The following is a 15,857-nucleotide window of genomic DNA, read 5'->3' on the forward strand; positions in this document are numbered from 1 at the left end:
CAATAAATGAAAACAAAGGACTAAGAAAGAGCCAAAAAGGAGGTGTCGCTGTTTGGAAAAATATTATTTTCACCAGAAAGCTTGCGAATGTCAATTTTTGACAAATATTTCAACCCAGAGCGTGTACTCTTTGGACTACAGACGCAGGGTTAACATGTTTTATGATTCTACAGTCTGTGCCGTTTTTTGATTTAAGCTTCACTTTCTCGAACTTGAAAGACATTTCATTGAACACTATGAAAATGTTTTTTGGGGAAAAATGTTCTCTTGCTGAACTTTTCTCTAAGCTGGTCCATGTTGACAAATTTCACAGTATTTGATCAAAGTCAATGAGATCAAGATCAAGAAGGGAGTAGACCTGCTGCAGAACCTCATCAAATACTTCCATGCACAGTGCAAGTAAGTCATCCACGCCTTTCAGATTCATTGCGCACATTTTCATGGAAAAAATGTTCAGTCGTGCAAAATTTTTTTTTAAAATAAATAAATAAAAATTAAAAAAACAACATCATTTCCTGACTGGTCTTGATCAGTTTTTTTCAGGATGGTCTGAAAGCGGTGGACAACCTGAAGCCTTCCATTGAAAAACTGGCCACAGATCTGCACACAGTGAGGATGACTTTCTTTTTCTTTCCACCCAATGAACCTCCATTCTTTGGTCCTTCCTATAGTGTATTTTGTCTGTCTCATGACCAGATAAAGCAGGCGCAGGATGAGGAGCGAAAGCAGCTGACTCAGTTACGGGATGTTCTGAAGACTGCTTTGCAAGTGGAGCAGAAAGAGGTAACACACACACAATGGGGATTTTGCCTTAAAGGACTCACTTTCAGGGTTTTACATTTTTTGAAGAACTCGCTGGTTTGTTTCTCAAATCTATCTGGGGGGAAAAATGTTGGAAAAGGAGTTGGAACTTAAAAACAGATTATTAGAGGCCAAACAACAAATACAAGAGTGAACCATAATCTAATTTGCTTTTCCTTTAAAGACGAAATCACATTCCGCTGTTATGACATCACCGACACTTTATTTGACAGCCATTGTTTTTCTCTTCAGTCCTCCGGGTTTTCAATCCTGGCACAAAATCTAAATCATGCCCACTGTATATCCTAAAAAGAGACAGATTTCTTAGATTTGCCACAAACTCTCATTTTTAAGCATGCTGAGTACAATTTTCAAAATGCTTTACAGTGTTGCCGTAAAGATTTAAAATTATCTTTTCAAACATCTTTTTAAAACATTTCACATTACTGCTTTACCTCGGATTTTCACCATTTCGCTTTGGAAACATATTAAATAATCAATTCCAGCCAGTCGGTTGCAGGTGGTCCACTTTTGAGGTTCCGTTGTACGGCGTCCACAGGTCATCATTGGTTTGATCCTTGTGCATGCTGAGCAATTAAATGATGCAGTTTACATTTTTATCTCATTGGAAGTTTCTCTTCTCTCTTAATGCTTCCCCAATTTGTGAAACAAGTCTAGAAGAGTAAGTAGATGTAAAAACGCATTGACAGTATGTAGTTGTGTAATTTTTGATGGTATTCAGTGTCCAGTTTCAATGCTTCATTTCTTTATTTATTTAGCCATTCATCATTTATATATTTATTTATTTATAAACACCACAGTTGCAATTCAATGCTGTGTGCATGTCTGCTGATAAGAAACAATATCAACAAAATTGTATTAGCGTCATCACTGGCCTGCCTTGAGAAATTGTCGTCTCTGCTTTGTTTTTGTTTAGGCAGTCATGTGTGACATCATCCCCCTGTCAATGTTGATATTGATTACTGATGCATGAAAGCTCCTATCATACCTTTGTGTGTGTGTTCTCCCAGGAATCGCAGGTGCGGCAGAGCACCACTTACAGCTTGCATCAACCGCAAGGCAACAAAGAGCACGGGACTGAGCGCAGCGGCTACCTTTACAAAAGAAGTGATGGGTGGGTTTTTTAAAACATTCATTTAAAATAGCTTTTTTTTTTTTTTGCTTGTTAAGTGCAGTGCATTGCTCTAAATGTGCATACAACAAATCTATAAATCATCTACACACCTGTGTTAAAAGCTTTTTTTGAAACGGTATATTTTAAAAAACGAGTAAAATAAATAATTTCAAAACCTTTTCCACCATTTAGTGACCTGTATTACTCAACAACAATTAAACAAATTAAAATATTTTGAAGTGAGAAGTACCAGTAAACAACAGACGTAATGTTTGCAGAAGTGTGTACACCCTTTTGCAACTTGAGCTGTGGCTGTGTTCATAACTCACCATTCAGATTCACTTATGTTAGGTGAGAGTCAGCATACACCTCCCTCCACTTAAAGTGTCTCTGATCAAGCGCAAATTAAGTTCTGATGTAGCTTTTATGACATTTTTGTAGTCACGTCTGACAGCACAAAGCATGGTTGTAGTGCATTCATAGTCAAGCAACATAGGGACCTCATTTTTCAAAGGTATCAGTATCTTGAGGAGGATTCAAAAAGAATAATGCATTCAGTTATTGTCAAGTGGAGAAAATATTTTACAGCAGTGGCATTACGAAGAACTGGACTACACCCAAAAAAATAATTGATGAGGAAGAGAATGATAAGGAAGCTGATTCATCTTGGTGTCTTTTTTTTTTTTTTAATATCTGAAAAACCTTGTCATTGAACAGAGGGCTGTAGACGTTTTGTCTATGGTATACTGAATAGATAAATAGATATGTACTTGATTTTTCCACAAGGGAAATTCACAACCAAAAGTTAATAATAGTACCTACTTTTTATTGTCCCATTTTTGCGTGGTATTAATGTAACAATGTGTGGTCGTTGATACATACCGTAATTCCTGGCCTACACAGCGCACCTGGTTATAAGCCTCACCCAGTCCTTTTGTAAAGGAAATACAATTTAGTACATACATATGCCGCATGTGCCCACATTGAAACCCACAATGAAACACGAGCTATTTACAAATAGACAGTACACAGAGAGTTTAATGCTAGTGCCACCGCGCTAATGCTAAGGCTAAGGCTAGCGCCACTCTAACGAGGCTGGTTTAAAAAAAAAAACATACCTGTAAAAATCACTGAGACACGGCAGCAACACCCTAGCGCAGCGCTAACAGGGCCGGACCAGTAAAAGCCACTTCCTCGGCGCACATATTCCACTGGTCTTACCCTTTCCTTTTCCGCTCGAATGCCCCCTTGCGACCTTTGGAAAAAATGCACAAATTAACCGCATCACCGCATAAACCGCAGGGTTGAAAGCGTGTGAAAAAAGTCTCTGCTTATACGCCGGAAATTATAGTACGTTGTGGGATCTTGACCTACCCGTGTCATACATGTGGAACACCATTTTGCAAAGACAGCCATAATATTTCCTCCATGTAACGTGTCTTCTCCTTGTCTCCATGGCCTTTGCTAATAATTGCCTGTTGCAGGTTGAGGAAAGTATGGCAGAAGAGGAAATGCACAGCGAAGAACGGATACCTCACCATCCCCCATGGAACCGTAAGCAACCATCACGATCAGACCAAACACAATTCATCATGACACAGTTGTTGGAGTTTGTCAATTGAAACTGACTTATTTCAGACAACTACATTATGTCCAATTATATGATATTATCAGCGCCACAATGTCCTCTTTTGTCCGTCCTGCAGGCAAACAGACCGCCAGCCAAACTCAATCTGCTCACCTGTCAGGTGAAACACAATCCCGACGAGAAGAAGAGCTTTGACCTCATATCTCGTAAGACCAAGCTCCTTTTTAGTTTTTCCATCCCTGCTGTCGCCAACCCCTTTTTATTTCCTGCCCTTAACGTGGGGCAGCTGTGCTCAAAGGAAGTTAAAGGTCACAGCTGGCTAGAAAGCAGGATGGGGTGTTTATATTTTTACCTCTAGGAAAGATTGTACCTTCTCATTGCTGCTTTACTGTTTAATAGGAAGATTATCTGGGGGGGAAAAAACAAAATTCCATTACACTCGGTAGAGGGGTAGGGCATAGACAAGGTAGAACCCCAACTCAGATCCAGATTTTGCCACATGATTCAGTTGGTTATCAATGAATAATTATACAGGTGTAGTTCAATAACTTAGAATATCAACTCTTTTTATAATCATTTAATGCAAAGGAAAATGCTGAAATGCAAAAAGCTGTTTTCCAGATTATTCCATTTTTTCAGATGCACCTCTAGTTCAGTGCTCACGTAGATTTTAATTGATTCAATTCTCATTAAGGAAAAAAAAATCTTCAGTTGTAATGTTACCATGTTAATTACCTTGTTGTTGGAAATTGTCTATAATATTACAAAGGTTTTTCTCTTCAGTGTGGCCATAATTCTTATTCACAGAAAATATAAGTCAAGTCTATAAAGTAGATTCTTGACGATGCTTTAAGAGAAAATTAGCCAGCGTTTTAACAATTCCGATTTCTATTGTAAGATATTGCCAGTGCAACTCAATCAAGAATTTTCTTGCCTTATAGACGACAGAACCTATCACTTTCAGGCCGAAGACGACCAGGACTGTCAAATGTAAGGGCCGATTCACTCTTTTCCCTTAATTGTCTTTACTGTTCGTCCCAAGTTCATCCTATTTACCTCTTTGAACAACTTTCCAGTTTATATACCTACTACTTCTACCCATTGACTACTTACTCAACTTACAGTTCTCCCTTTGTTCATTCTCACCTCCTTTCTCCTCTTCCTTCTCACCAAATCCCATGTGTGTCTGCTCTGCTTCCCCCTTTCCAGCTGGATCTCAGTGCTCCAGAACAGCAAGGAGGAGGCGTTGAACCAGGCTTTCAAAGGCGACCAGCATGTAGGCGAGAACAACATAGTGCAGGAACTGACCAAGGCCATCCTGGCCGAGGTGAAGAGAATGACGGGGAACGACATGTGCTGCGATTGTGGCGCGCCTAGTAAGTGTTGACAGTGGGAAATTCTTGACACCATACAATATGCTATATGATTTGAAAAAGATTTCTATTTAAAGCCCCTCAGTAAATTGGACCAGGTGACCTTCAGCAGTTGTGTGAACCCAGTTTATAAAAGATTTATTCCAAGCAGACACCGTTTTACTGTTTCCTTGAGTGTGAAAAGCCCTCAGGCAGCTGTTAAACTTCTACAAGGGCATATCACAGTTAGTGCATAAATTGCAAAAACGGCTTATTCCAAGGACATTACATCAGAAAGTTTGCAAGTTTCTGATGTATGTAGTGTCAGACGTAAAGCCAGAGCCGTTATCCATGACCAGAGTCTGAAGCTTAACACTTGAGACGCACTGTCCTTGCCAATTTGTGTCGAAAGCAATTGTTTTCGCGCACTTTCTAAAACAGACCAGTGAATATGTAGTGCTATTAAGCCAATAATGTGCTAACTTACTGGTAACGTAGAGTGAAAGAGGCTTATGTTTCTGTAAATTGTCACTGGCGGGAGGGCTATGTTTGTATATGGAGGACAATATTAAACCAGTGGAGGGCAAAGTGTGACCTGGGGGCCACATACGGTCTATTCCATTCTTTCGTCTGGGCTCCCGGTAATTTTCTCACCAAGAGTCCTGTATTTGTTCAAATGTTTAATGCTGGTGTTTGTCTATGATTGTCTATAATATGACATAATTATAGTTGATGATGGTAAAATGGAGGCGTCTTTCTGAATGACCCGTTTACCGTAATTGCAGTGCCTTGTGAAAGTATTCGGCACCCTTGAACTTTTCAACCTTTCGCCACATTTCAGGCTTCAAACATAAAGATATAAAATTATTTTTTTTGTCAAAAATCAACAACAAGTGGGACACAATGGTGAAGTGGAATGAAATCTATTGAATATTTGAAACTTTTTTTAAGAAATAAAGACCTGAAAAGTGGGCCATGCAATATATTCGGCCCCCTGCATTAATACTTTGGAGCGCCACCTTTTGCTGCAATTCCAGCTGCTAGTGGCTTGGGGTATGTCTCTATCAGTTTTGCACATGGAGAGACTGAAGTTCTTGCCCATTCTTCCTTGCAAAACAGCTCGAGCTCAGTGAGGTCGGATGGAGAGCGTTTGTGAACAGCAGTCTTCAGGTCTGTCCATAGATTCTCGATTGGATTCAGGTCTGGGCTTTGACTTGGCCACTCCAAAACCTGGATACGTTTATTTGTGAACCATCCCATTGTAGATTTGGCTTTATGTTTTGGATCATTGTCCTGTTGGAAGATAAATCTCCATCCCAGTCTCAGGTCTTTTTTTGCAGACTCCAACAGGTTTTCTTCCAGAATGGTCCTGTGTTTGGCTCCATTCATCTTCCCGTCAATTTTAACCATCTTCCCTATCCCTGCTGAAGAAAAGCAGGCCCAAACCATGAGGCTCCCACAACCATATTTGACAGTGGGGATGGTGTGTTCAGGGTGATGAGCTGTGTTGCTTTTACACCAAACATATCGTTTTGAGATGTTTAAAGCTTGGACAATCTTTTTGGTTCCAAAACCGGCTTTAAAGTTCTCCACAACAGTATCTTGGACCTGCCTGGTGCGTTCCTTGGTCTTCATGATGCACTCTGCACTTTCAACAGAACCCTGAAACTATCGCAGAGCAGGTGCATTTATACAGAGATTTGATTACACACAGGTGGATTGTATTTATCATCATCAGTCAACATTGGATCATTCAGAGATCCTCACTGAACCTCTGGAGTGAGTTTGCTGCAGTGAAAGTAAAGAAGCCGAATAATATTGCACGCCCTGATTTTCAGTTTTTCATTTGTTAAAAAAGTATAAAATATCAACTAAATTTCATTCCACTTCACAAATGTGGCCCACTTGTTGTTGATTCTTGACAAAAAATGTGGCGACAAGTTGAAAAGTTCAAGGGTGCCGAATACTTTCACAAGGCACTGTACTCGGGGTGTGGTGTCTGTCACTATTTGAGTTGATAAAATCAATATCTGCAATTCAATGTGCAACTTTCTTGTTCTTTTTCCAGACCCAACGTGGCTATCCACCAACTTGGGAATTCTCACATGTATCGAATGTTCCGGCATCCACAGGGAGCTGGGCGTCCACTACTCGAGGATCCAGTCGCTTACTCTGGATGTACTCAGCACCTCGGAGCTCTTGGTAGGCTGCTGTTGGTATCTCTCATCTCCCCTGTGCGCCTCCAGCTTTCACATACAGTCCATGCGGTGCTTTAATTTTGGAATATTGTTGCAGGAGTCAAGTGGTGGAAGAGGTCGTCATACTTTGAATAGCTTGCATTCTGCTGGGGTTTTACAGTTTGTTTGATTTAGAATCACTGCCTGTGGCTGTGTTCCAAATTACATGACTCCTTGTGGTTAAAAGTAGGGTATTGTTTAGGGCGTCTTTTGTCTTCCCTCTTTAAGTGTTAAATAAATGCAATGCTGCTCAACCGCCTAACCGCGCTGCATATGCGTTCCACAGCTGGCCAAGAATGTGGGGAATGCAGGCTTCAATGAAATCATGGAGGCAGGTTTAAGTGCTGAAAACGCAGTGAAACCCAACCCCGCCAGTGACATGTAAGTCCTCACCTCGCCACTCGTCGCCGCTAGCATTGCACGCCCGGGTGACACCGCTGATGCGCCGACACTCGGAACCTTCCTTTCAGGCAGGCGAGGAAAGACTTCATCATCGCCAAGTACACCGAGAAGCGCTTCACAAGGAAGAAATGCCCTGACTCTGCTTCACGGCTCCACACACTGTGTGAGGCCGTCAAGGCCCGTGACATCGTCTCGCTTATTCAGGTCTATGCTGAGGGAGTGGACCTGATGGAGCCCATACCGCTAGCCAACGGACATGTCCGTAACCCCATTTACACTCACTGCTCACAACATTAAGTGTAATCTTAAATAAGTATATACAATTTCTGCTTTCACAAAAATAAAACAGGAAAAATCCCGTTTATTGCAGGGAATAGGTTCCAAACTGACCTATGATTTTAGCATTGTGTATTTAAATTTCAAAATGTTCAGCAGATTTACTGTAAACACCATTTATTAAAAAAAAAAAAAAACCCTAGAAGTGCAGAATTCTGCCATGTACAAGTACCGGTTGATGTTCCCGCCGCCAAAATTGGGATGTCGGTGCGCTGCCATGGTGCCAGTGGTACCTCGGTTTTTGAACGTCTCTGTTTTCGTACAAATCGGTTTTTGAATGAAAATTTCAGGAAGGTGCTCAAAAGATAGCAGAAACAGTCCAAATTCTTTCTTTGTTAAAAAGGGGCAAGCCACCCCCACGAAGATATTTGAAACAGTTGTTTTGCATTGCTTTTTTCTTTTGTTCCATTAGCCTTAACCTTAACTTAGTTGCAAGTTAAATTTTTTTTTGTACACGTTTCATATTTTCTGTGCATATAAAAAACAATTTGTCAGTTTTTTCCCCCCTCATTATTGCTTTTTTAAAGTTATTCTGCACTTTTGTGAATTAAAAAAAAAAAGGTTTACAAGGCTGGGGGCCGAGTTGCTACAGATACGACAATGCACTCCCAGCCTAGCATACTCTACTACTAAAGCATACATTTTAAGCAAAAAATAAAAATATTTATTACACGATTTAATTATATAAAGTATTTCTACTATACATGTATTTCTACTATGCAGTTTCCTATGAGGAAAAGTTAAAAAAAGACTTATTTTTTAGGCTTGGAACGCATTATTTAATTTTCATTCATTGTAATGGGAAAACACGCTTTGGTTTTTGAACGTTTCACTTTTCAACCAGCCTTCTGGAAGGGATTGTGGTCGAGAACCGAGGCACCACTGTTATCACAAAACGCTATACCTTTAGCCAAAGGAACATTGTGGCGTGTCTTCATCCTTTATGAGGGACTTTGAAACATGTGACTGCAAATTTTTGTGACACTCTTTTGTTGCTTTGTCCAATGTGAAAGGTGTAACGGCTCGAATGCAAATCTGTTTTGTCTCTCAGGAGCAAGGAGAGACCGCTCTCCATCTGGCTGTAAGGCTGGTTGACAGAACCTCCCTTCACATCGTTGACTTCCTCACGCAGAACAGGTGAACAAAAACACACCAGCGAAAATCAGGTAGACAGCTCATGTGGTGCTGACCATATGACGCTCCATTTAGCCATGTGACATTTTGAAAGCCACCGCCTATCTCATGTTGACATTACCCGGAGGACAGATGTGTCTTTGCAATGGAATTCCAATGTCATTTAAATTAAAACATCTGCTCACTATTAAGTTGATTATGGCTACTTCAGCACAATAGCTGTTTTTGTTCCTCTTTTCTTTTTTCCATTTGCAGTTTAAATCTGGACAAGCAGACAGCCAAAGGCAGCACGGCGCTGCACTACTGCTGCCTGACTGACAACAGTGAGTGTCTGAAGCTGTTGCTGAGGGGGAAAGCATCCATAGACATCGGTGAGAAGAAGTTCTGATTTTCTCTGTTTTTATTGACTCTCAGTAAGGTGTCATTTAACAATGATCCTGGTTGGACTACTAGAGTTATATGGAACTGAACACCATCATGCTGGGAGCAGTTTTTTAAGTTACCGTACTTTCCACACTATAAGGCGCACCTTCAATGAATGGCCTATTTTAAAACTTTTTTCCTATATAAGGCGCACAGCATTATAAGGCGAATAGACTAGACGCTACAGTAGAAGCTGGGGTTACGTTATTCATCCATTAGATGGACCTGCACTAAAGGCTCGGTATTGATCCATATATAAGGCGCAGCGTCGGCTTTTGAGAAAATTAAAGACTTTTAGGTGCGCTTTATAGTGTGGAAAATACGGTACTAGGAAGGGTCAAAATACAAAAAGAACAAAAAACTAACCCCAACCCTTTCTAGATTGATTTAATTTATATGTAATTAAAATAGATTGTTTTAATAGAGGCGGCACGGTGGACCAGCTGGTAAAGCGTTGGCCTCACAGCTCTGAGGTCCCAGGTTCAATCCCGGACCCGCCTGCGTGGCTTTTCTCCGGGAACTCCGGTTTAACTCCCACATCCCAAAATCATGCAATATTAATTGGACACTAGGTGTGATTGTGAGTGCGGCTGTTTGTCTTGATGTGCCCTGCGATTGGCTGGCGACCAGTTCAGGGTGTACCCCGCCTCCTGCCCGTTGACAGCTGGGATAGGCCCCAGCACTCCCCGTGACTCTCATGAGCATAAGCGGCGAAGTAAATGGATGGCTGTTTTAATAGATTACACACTCTAAAACAAGTGTTGATTATTTTCATAAAGTTCAATTATTTTTATACAATAATGCTGATGGAAACAGTTACATGAGTATTTTTTTAAGTCATTCAATTGAATCCACAAGTTACTGAATCGTAAATCATGTCCTTAAATAAGAACTCTGTATATGGACATCATGGTTCCAAGTGCTGATTTTTCCTCACAGAAACACATCTGTGAGCTTTAGTTCCCCGGAGGTTGGGCTCCATGGCGACTCTTTCTCACAACACTAATCTTCCTCCGCCGTGGCCTGTCATTGCAAAACACACTGATAATGTCGACAGAGCGGCAGGGAACTCGATGTGGGAAACGTGTTTTGTGTCAGTGAGAGGAAGAGAGCGGGCCGAGTGTTTGCTCCGTTACGGACTCTGCGTTTCTCTGGTCTCCCATTTCAGCTAACGAGGCCGGGGAGACGCCGCTGGACATCGCTCGCAGGCTCAAACACTTCCAGTGCGAGGAGCTGGTTAGCTCACTGCTTTTGATTGCAGTCATTTCGTTGGGCGCTGCTGGAAAAAGTGCAAGCTAATTTTTTTTTTTCTGTTTGTGTATTTAGTTGAACCAAGCGTTGGCTGGGAAATTCAACGCACACGTCCACGTGGAGTATGAATGGTGCCTGCAGCACGAAGACTTGGATGAAAGTGATGAGGATCTTGATGAGAAGGTGACAGTAATTACAGTTAACCAAATGTTCATTTGGTCTGCTGATGGACTTTCACCTTTCAGTATGACACAAAGCATAGATGCTTACAGTATGGAGCACTGACTTAAGACCTCCATCTCACCCCGTGTGCTCCAGCCCAGCCCCCACCGCAGAGAAGAGCGTCCGGTCAGCTGTTACACGCCGAGCACCAACTCCCACGTGCATGGCCGCGACACCTCCGGCCTGGCCAAGGACAAGCAGCGTTCCTATCTGCCAAATTTGGTCAACAACGAGACCTACGGCACCATCGTCAACAACAACCCGCCTCAGCCCGGTTTGCCCGCCACCACCTCTGCGCCACCCTTACCCCCTAGAAACCTGGGTACAATGTTCCCTGCTATATGTGCTTTTCTAAAATCTTTTTTTAAAATGTATTTTTATGGCACACTTACTTACTCTAATCCCGCCTTTCCGCGCACTTTCCCCTGCGATAAAGGTCCCTCTGTAATGCTTTTGGCCTGTGTGGATGTTAAAAACGACTGACATCGTGTCTGCACCGGGACCTTATACAACTTCTGTAACTAGCTAATTTAATTTCCTAAAAGAAAGTCTGTGATTGCGTGTGTGTGCCGTTAAAAAAGCGTGTACATAGCTCCAGTGGCCAACCCCAGTGTGACACGGCCCTCACAGGCCCTCTTTAATTACGTTAGTGGTTGTCTGGAGCTCCGCCAAGCAGCAGAGCACCTCGTCTCCCAGCCACGCCATTCCTCACCTTCCCTCCCTCCCTATGAATGTTCCTTTGAATTTGATTTATCTATAACCAGATTTTCTCTTCCTCCTTTTGATGCGCTTCCTCTTTTTCCTCAATCACAGTCCAGTTGGCGGGCCTCGGCGGGACAAGTCAGCCCTCGTCGTCCAGCAGCTGGAAGCCCGCTTCCTTAGACCTGGTTAGTCGGCAACGATCGTCTTCAGACCCCCCCAACATGCACCCCCCAGCACCCCCTGTTCGGCTCACCTCTACAGCAGGTAAATATCACACAAATTCATTACGTTTGACACAAATTGATTACGTGTGACACAAATTTGTAATTTCCTCTTTATATATATGATTTATTCTCAATAAACATCCATCCATTCATCCATTTTCTTTGTCGCTTATCCTCATAAGAGTCACGGGTAGTGCTGGAGGCTATCTCAGCTGTCAACGGGCTGAAGGCGGGGTACACCCTGAACTGGTTGCCAGCCAATCGCAGGGCACATAGAAACAAACAGCCGCACTCACAATCACACATGGGGGCAATTTAGAGTGTCCAATTAATGTTGCATGTTTTTGGGATGTAGTAGGAAACGGGAGTGCCCTGAGAAAACCCACACAGGCACGGGGAGAACATGCAAACTCCACACAGGCGGGGCTGGGATCAAACCTGCTTCCTCAGAACTGTGAGGCCAACGCTTTACCAGCTGATCCACCATTCCGCTTTACCAATAATCATTCAATTGAATTGTGATCTCATATTGGGAAAAAGCTACTAAAATATGTACAATTTTTCAAGAAAACGTGTTTGTGTTTCATATTTTTCAAGTTTATAAAATGGTTTTCTTCAGTTCCAAAGCTCTTCCTTGGAAAAGGTTATCCAGCTGTTTCTAGCTTTCCATGCTACATACAGTTGCTAAAACTCTAAAACTTCATAACTCTCCTAATAATTCTCGGTCATATATGAATCTTAAAAATAATCATAGTAACTTACCAGTTTTCTTGCAGGGTTTGGGTGTGCAAAGATATGTGACACAAAAAATGTGTTACTCTGTGCCACAGGTTTAGGTCCTTCCCTTGCTGGAAAGGTTGACGCACTGAGTTTACACTCCAAGTCAGGTCAGGGACCTCCTGGACCCAGAAGCAGTCAACAAAAATCACCGTCAGGGTGAGGACATATGAAAAATATCTTTGTGTGTTCTTTTCTTATTTTATATTCACTGGTCACAACATTAATTACACCGTTATTTATTAATTTAATTATTAAATGTAAACATAAGCACAGTTTGGCGTCGTGCACTTTCCACTGGCACCTCCTGTATTGCAGCTATAGAGCTCGTGCACGTGACGTCACCATTTTCACAGCGCCATATTGCCGGTCAAAAAGAGCTGAAACCGGAGCAGAATATTCACAATGTCCGAGACTTGTTGTGCTGTTGGTTGTCACGACAGACGAGACAGATATTCAAAGAGATCATTCTATAGAATACCAGCTGAAAAGTCCAGAAAATATCAATGGATTTCAGCAATTAAACATGATGGATGGTGCCCAACCAAATAGACACGAATGTGTAGCGATCACTTCATTTGAGGTAGGAATTTTTCTTCTCAATCTCAAATTCCCAAGAAGTATTTATAATCCCAAATCGGCTCATTTTGAGAACAGTGTGTTAAAAAACAAAAAAAAAACAGGAGTCGTCTCCAACGTACACGGAAGCGCGTTGTGGCCACACGTTAAATTTCGGTAAACCTCTCCCTGATAGACGGATTATTTATCTATCTATTTATTTATTTATTATTTTGCATTGTTCTCAAACGAGTTCAATGCCTATTTAAAAAAAAAAAAAAGAAAGAAGAGAAACTGTCGGTTTACGTAGGTTAACGTGTGGCTGCAACACGCTTCCCTGTACAGGGGCTGAAGCCTATCCCAGCGGTTTATTTTCTTTTTTTAAATACGCATTGGACTCATTTGAGAACAATGCATATTAAATTATTATATATATTTATTATATAATATATATATATATATTTTTTTTTGTCTCCAACCGACTTGACATTGAAGAATGGTTTGCTAGATCGGCAATATGGCAAGTGACGTGATTTCGGTGACGTAGGTGCACGAGCTCTACAGTACATACATCATGGCATGTTTTTCCATTGTCAACTATTTTCCTTCTGTTTTCCAGCAATGATAAAAGTTTCTCCCGAACGCCACTAAATCGTACAGCATCTATCGAGCGACCAAGTGAGTAAACTGATTTGGAAAAAAAATAAATAAATATTAAGCCCTCGCATGGTGCAGGAAGACTCGATAACTGCGCAGCCAGATTAAAAAGCTACATGTCTGTGGTTTTTGTATCCGTGGACTGCGTCGTTTGCGCTGTGGAAGTTTGAGATCCTTGTTGTGTTTGTGATATCATTTCCTCTTCCTGGTCCAGCTAAGGAAGTGCCAGGGTGCCCCCAGAACTCCATAGGTCACACTCTGGCTCCAGCCCACCTCTCCAGGAAGGCTTACACTGTGAGCTCTTTATTGTTTTCAGCACCCTCGGATCATCTTGTTTACTATTTCTTACTATGTTCTACTCTATCTTCTCCTTCTCAGAAGCACAAGCCGAAGCGAGTAAAGGCCATCTACAACTGTATGGCGGACCATCCGGACGAACTGACCTTTTCGGAGGGTGAGGTCATTGTGGTGGATGGGGAGGAGGACCAGGAGTGGTGGGTCAGTATCCCTGTGTATGTCCGTGTGTGTGTGTGTGTGTGTGGTGTGTGTGTGTGTGTGGGGGGGGGGGGGGGTCGAATACTGGTAACACACAAATATGCATATCCCAGTTCTGCCTGTGGACAGGGAAAACAAAAAATCCCAGTTGAACCTTGTAGTGGAAGTCCAGCTTGAATGCACAAACATTTTAAAACAAATCTCAAAGTCAAAAAAGTGGGTGAGTGAAGATGACACCGTTATTGTTCCTCTGTAAAGATGGTCTCATTCACTGCCAACCCTCCCAATGAACATGAATATTTGACTTCTATAGTTGTCAATGGCAGCGAATGTGATAAAGGATGGCCATACATGTTTGGCGTTTAAATTTTCTTTTTTGCACAGTTCCGTGAATTACTTTTTCAGATTTTATAGGGATATGTTAGCTGGGAGGCTTTTATTAATACATAAAAGCACATTTTTGCAATAATTACGTTGAACTTGATGTAAATACAGATAACAATGTATGGAAAGTAAAACTGGAGGTTCGAGCTAAACGAAAGCTGTATGGAACAAAGAAAAACATAGATTCGAACAACATTCCAGAACGACCCCCTGTCAATGTAGTAAAATGCGCAAGATCATATTTAATAGTAAGCAGCGTCATTTACTATGACCGATTTGGTACCAGGCTGCACGCACAGAGATTTTTTTTTTTTTTTTTTTTTTTTTGCGGAGTGGGAGGCGAGCCACCTCCAACCCTAACCAGTCATTGATGAGCTTTTGAGCAGGAAACTACATCACCACCACATCAACCTGTTGAATACGACTTGTTGCCGGTGTGACGGTCTGAGCGCTCCCCTGTGCTGAAAAGTCTCCTTGTGATTAATGCGCATGTGTTACAAACGGGAAGTCTGGGTACGTAGCAGACGCTTACTGGGAAATGTCCTGGTCTCATAGTTCCTCTTCTTCTACATAGAGGGAGCTAACATACGTTATAACCTAACCCTAACATAATCTTAAAACAAAAGTTGATAAAATGATATACACATATATGTACGTTCGCTGTGTTCATCTTTCTGAGACGTCCAGAGCAAACATGAACACTCGGCGACAAGTTGTCGAATGGCACATGTTGAAGCATGGCTGGGGATGTTTCAGAGTGGCCTGAAGTTTACAAAATATAAACGCATGCGCGTTAATCACAAGAAGACTTATCAGCACCGGGAGCGCTCAGACCGTCACACTGGTCTGCGAATATTATGTACTACTCACAACCGGTCAATGACGGGAAAAAAAGGTCGGCGACCACAGATTTACAACAAACACTATGTTTTCTCGCTTAAGTTATTCAGAGAGGCTATTTAAATGTTTTGTTGGGTACTGCTGTTTTGGTTAGCAAAGGGATGTGCCTATTTGATAAAGGCTTTAAGGCATTTTTTTTTAAGTGGCTAATGTAACCAGTGGCTAATTTCTATTCTGCATCTATCATAGTCGAGGCAGCTAATTGTGGAAATATGGGAATCGACAAGTAAACTTACCCTCAAGACAAGCCCCGGTGTCATTTCCACAGTAACCATGGCA

The 15,857-nt window shown here is 41.8% G+C and overlaps 1 protein-coding gene and 1 long non-coding RNA gene across 3 annotated transcripts in view; one reads left to right on the plus strand and one right to left on the minus strand.

Annotated features, from left to right (window-relative positions):
• The window catches only part of asap2a (ArfGAP with SH3 domain, ankyrin repeat and PH domain 2a), a 57,413-nt gene that overhangs the window by 38,892 nt on the left and 2,664 nt on the right, over positions 1–15,857 (plus strand). The window contains exons 7-27 of the mRNA XM_061843764.1: positions 314–399; positions 534–609; positions 697–783; positions 1,833–1,936; positions 3,421–3,490; positions 3,643–3,730; positions 4,466–4,514; positions 4,734–4,900; positions 6,945–7,078; positions 7,400–7,494; positions 7,584–7,773; positions 8,903–8,988; positions 9,241–9,356; positions 10,577–10,644; positions 10,735–10,842; positions 10,978–11,203; positions 11,695–11,847; positions 12,638–12,743; positions 13,762–13,820; positions 14,014–14,093; positions 14,178–14,297. Of these exons, the coding sequence (XP_061699748.1) occupies positions 314–399; positions 534–609; positions 697–783; positions 1,833–1,936; positions 3,421–3,490; positions 3,643–3,730; positions 4,466–4,514; positions 4,734–4,900; positions 6,945–7,078; positions 7,400–7,494; positions 7,584–7,773; positions 8,903–8,988; positions 9,241–9,356; positions 10,577–10,644; positions 10,735–10,842; positions 10,978–11,203; positions 11,695–11,847; positions 12,638–12,743; positions 13,762–13,820; positions 14,014–14,093; positions 14,178–14,297 (2,268 nt within the window). The remainder of the gene's footprint in view (positions 1–313; positions 400–533; positions 610–696; positions 784–1,832; positions 1,937–3,420; positions 3,491–3,642; positions 3,731–4,465; positions 4,515–4,733; positions 4,901–6,944; positions 7,079–7,399; positions 7,495–7,583; positions 7,774–8,902; positions 8,989–9,240; positions 9,357–10,576; positions 10,645–10,734; positions 10,843–10,977; positions 11,204–11,694; positions 11,848–12,637; positions 12,744–13,761; positions 13,821–14,013; positions 14,094–14,177; positions 14,298–15,857) is intronic.
• On the minus strand, positions 1,014–3,448 carry LOC133513221 (uncharacterized). 2 transcript variants are annotated; one of them, XR_009798425.1, is made up of 6 exons: positions 3,311–3,448; positions 3,055–3,191; positions 2,819–2,867; positions 1,811–1,916; positions 1,257–1,388; positions 1,014–1,106 (listed from the first exon to the last, which is right to left on the minus strand). It is a non-coding gene; the product is annotated as an uncharacterized LOC133513221 (long non-coding RNA). The 2 variants fall into 2 exon arrangements; XR_009798424.1 differs by having other exon boundaries at positions 3,055–3,409.

Source organism: Syngnathoides biaculeatus, chromosome 15 (assembly GCF_019802595.1).
Source record: "Syngnathoides biaculeatus isolate LvHL_M chromosome 15, ASM1980259v1, whole genome shotgun sequence".
Classification (NCBI taxonomy): domain Eukaryota; kingdom Metazoa; phylum Chordata; class Actinopteri; order Syngnathiformes; family Syngnathidae; genus Syngnathoides; species Syngnathoides biaculeatus.